Source organism: Calidris pugnax, unplaced genomic scaffold (assembly GCF_001431845.1).
Source record: "Calidris pugnax isolate Ruff unplaced genomic scaffold, ASM143184v1 scaffold280, whole genome shotgun sequence".
NCBI lineage: Eukaryota > Metazoa > Chordata > Aves > Charadriiformes > Scolopacidae > Calidris > Calidris pugnax.
This window is the reverse complement of record NW_015091123.1, coordinates 1,813,655-1,816,681: the sequence shown is the minus strand read 5'-3', so window position 1 is coordinate 1,816,681 and position 3,027 is coordinate 1,813,655. Positions and strand designations below refer to the sequence as shown.

The 3,027-nt window shown below is 64.2% G+C and overlaps 1 protein-coding gene across 1 annotated transcript in view; it reads left to right on the top strand.

The window, feature by feature from the left end:
• LOC106897641 (G protein-coupled receptor kinase 5-like) overlaps nucleotides 1-3,027 on the top strand; it is a 25,487-nt gene that overhangs the window by 19,564 nt on the left and 2,896 nt on the right. The window contains exons 3-6 of the mRNA XM_014958404.1: nucleotides 1,238-1,369; nucleotides 1,485-1,597; nucleotides 2,608-2,685; nucleotides 2,907-3,007. Of these exons, the coding sequence (XP_014813890.1) occupies nucleotides 1,238-1,369; nucleotides 1,485-1,597; nucleotides 2,608-2,685; nucleotides 2,907-3,007 (424 nt within the window). The remainder of the gene's footprint in view (nucleotides 1-1,237; nucleotides 1,370-1,484; nucleotides 1,598-2,607; nucleotides 2,686-2,906; nucleotides 3,008-3,027) is intronic.

The following is a 3,027-nucleotide window of genomic DNA, read 5'->3' as shown; positions in this document are numbered from 1 at the left end:
TCCCGCGGGGGCAGAGCCCGGGCTGCGGCAGCCCCCGGGGCAGGACGGGGGGCTCGGAGGGGAGATAAGGAAACCAGATGTTTATGGGAGGGAGCGATGCGGGGCCGAGGCATTGTTCGGGGAGGAAACCTGCACCCACCGGGCTCGGCCTCCCCCGGCGCCGGGCGATGCCGAAAGGGATCCCATTCCTGCCCTGGAGCGAGGCTGGGGGCCCTGACCCCCCCGGCTGTTGGGGACGAGGGTCCCCTCGGGGGTCAGAGCCCTCTCCGGGGCTGGCAGCGTGTTTTCCCACCTGGCTTTAGAGTTGCCCAAAGCCCCAGCACTGGCGTGTGTGAGCGATGGGTTTTGGGGACCAGCAGTGGTGGGATGGGGGGAAACCCCAAACTGGGTGGCTCTGCAGGACTGGGCAGGGGGTCTGCCACCCCATTCCCCCCGTCACTGGCCGGCGTGGGGAAATGATGCCCATCCTGCCAACATGACCTGGACAGGCTGGAGAGTTGGGCAGAGAGGAACCTGATGAGCTTGAATAGAGGGAAGTGTTGGTGCTGCACCTGGGGAGGAATAGCCCCCCACACTGGGACAGGTTGGGGGTGACCTGCTGGAGAGCAGCTCTGAGGAGAAAGAGCCCATGAGTCGCCAATGTGCCCTTGTGGCCCCAGGAAGGCCAATGGCATCCTGGGGGGCATCAGGAAGAGGGTGAGCAGCAGGTGGAGGGAGGTCATCCTGCCCCTCTGCTCTGCCCTGGGGAGGCCCCAGCTGGAGCACTGGGACCAGTTCTGGGCTCCCCAGTTCCACAAGGACAGGGAACTGCTGGAGAGGGGACAGCAGAGGCTCCAGAAATGAGGAAGGTCCTGGAGCATCTCCCTTACGAGGAAAGGCTGAGGGACTTGGGGCTTTTTAGTGTGGAGAAGAGAAGACTGAGGGGGATCTGATCAACACCTGTAAATACTGAAAGGGTGGGTGTCAGGAGGATGGGGCTGGTCTTTTTTCAGTGGTGGCCAGGGACAGGACAAGAGGGAACGGGCACAAACTGGAACATGGGAAGTTCCACCTAAACATGAGGAGGAATTTGTTTGGTGTGAGGGTGGCAGAGCCCTGGCAGAGGCTGCCCAGGGAGGTGGTGGGGTCTCCTTCTCTGGAGACATTCAGACCCCACCTGGACACATTCCTGTGGGACCTGCTGTGGCAGGGGGTTGGACTGGGTGGTCTCCAGGGGTCCCTTCCCACCCCATGTGATTCCGTGACCCCTTCTTCTCCCTCTCCCTGGCTGCAGGAGGTGGTGGCAAGAGGAAAGGCAGGAGCAAGAAGTGGAGGGAGATCCTGCGGTTCCCCCACATCAGCCAGTGCGAGGAGCTGCGCAGGAGCCTGGGTGAGCCGGGGAGGGCACCGGGAATGGGCCGACGGGGCTCCCGGGTCCCAGCACGGCACCGGGGCCGCGGCGTGTGCTCGGCACGGTGTGTGGCACGTCCTGCCTTCCCTTGCAGAGCCCGAGTACGGCAGCCTGTGCCAGAAGCAGCCCATCGGCCGGCTGCTCTTCCGGCAGTTCTGCGAGACGCGGCCGGAGCTCCTGCGCTGCATCCGCTTCCTGGACGCCGTGGTGAGGGACCCCATGGGATCCCCCCCCTGCTCGGGGACCCCGGCTTCTTCCCGGGATGGGGCTGGTGGCGGGGTTTTGCCCAGTTCCCGGGGCAGTGGCAGTGGAGCGGTACCCGGGGGGGCTGCGGGGGAGGCAGGGACCACCCCATCCCAGTGTGCTGCGGGTTTCTCTCTGGATCATGCTGGAGGAAGGGGGGTGTCTCCATCCCAGCAAGCTCAGAGTGATATTCAGGCTGGATATTAGGAAAAATTTTTTCACCAAAAGGGTTTTCAGCCGTTGGAATGGGCTGCCCAGGGAGGTGGTTGAGGCCCCATCCCTGGAGGTGTTCAAAAGACGGGTTGATGTGGTGCTGGGAGAGATGGTTTAGTGACGGTGTTGCTTTTTGGTTGTTGTGGGGGTGTTTAATTTTGTCAAAATCAGGTTGATGGTTGGACAAGATGATCTTTAAGGTCCCTTCCAACCTAGAAGATTCTGTGCTGCTGGGGAGCCCATCCCACCCTGGTGTGAGGTTTACCTGGTGCCAGGAGATGCTGGGGATGGGGAACACGAGCCCCATCAAATGATCCATGTGTCCCATTGCTGCAGGGTGTGGGTCAGCAGTGGGTCCTACAGGGCTTTCCAGGGCTGGGGGGGACTTGAGGGGAGCAGACAGAGCCCCCTGGACATGCAGAGACCCCACAGCTTGGGGGGCTGCTGATGGGAAACGTGACAGCCCGTTTGTGCTGGCTCTTGGGGCTCTCGCAGGACATTCCCCCCCCCCTTTCCAATAACTAGAGCTGCCCAGGCTGCAGTGGGCCGGGGTCTGACACCCACCCCCTGTCCCCTCCCCTGCCCGCTGTGGGGAGCCGTGTGGGAGACCCCCGAGGGCTGCCAGCACCCCTGAGAGCCCCCGGGGTGGGCAGCTCCCCGTGGGGTGGGTGCAGACGGATCCCTCTCCCCACGGGGGGGACAGGGCAGAGCTGTGCCCCGTGCCCTCTCTGCAGCCCCCTCCTCTCCCCCGGGCATCCCAGGCGGACTACGAGCTCTCCCCGGATGAGAAGCGGAAGGAGATGGGGGAGGAGATCATCCGCCGCTTCCTCAAGCAGGAGGTGAGTCCTAGGGGGGGTTTCTTTCCCCCCCCCCCTCCAGGCAGCCAGAGCGGGACGGGGTGAGGATGGGATGGGAGCAGGGGCAGCACTGGGGGGTCTTTTTCTGGCCGTGGAGCAGTGTCCCCTCTCTCCTGGCATCCCGGTGGCACCCATGGCCCAGCTGGGATCGTGGGGGGGGGGTCAGGGGGGTGTGGGTCTGCATCCCTCTGCTCCCCTCGCAGTCCCCGGATTTCCTGCCCGAGGTGGGGCAGCCCCACGCCAGCCGGTGCCTGCAGGACCTGCAGAAGAGCCCCTGCAAGGACCTCTTCAGTAGCTGCCTGTGGTGAGTGTCCTACCCCGGGG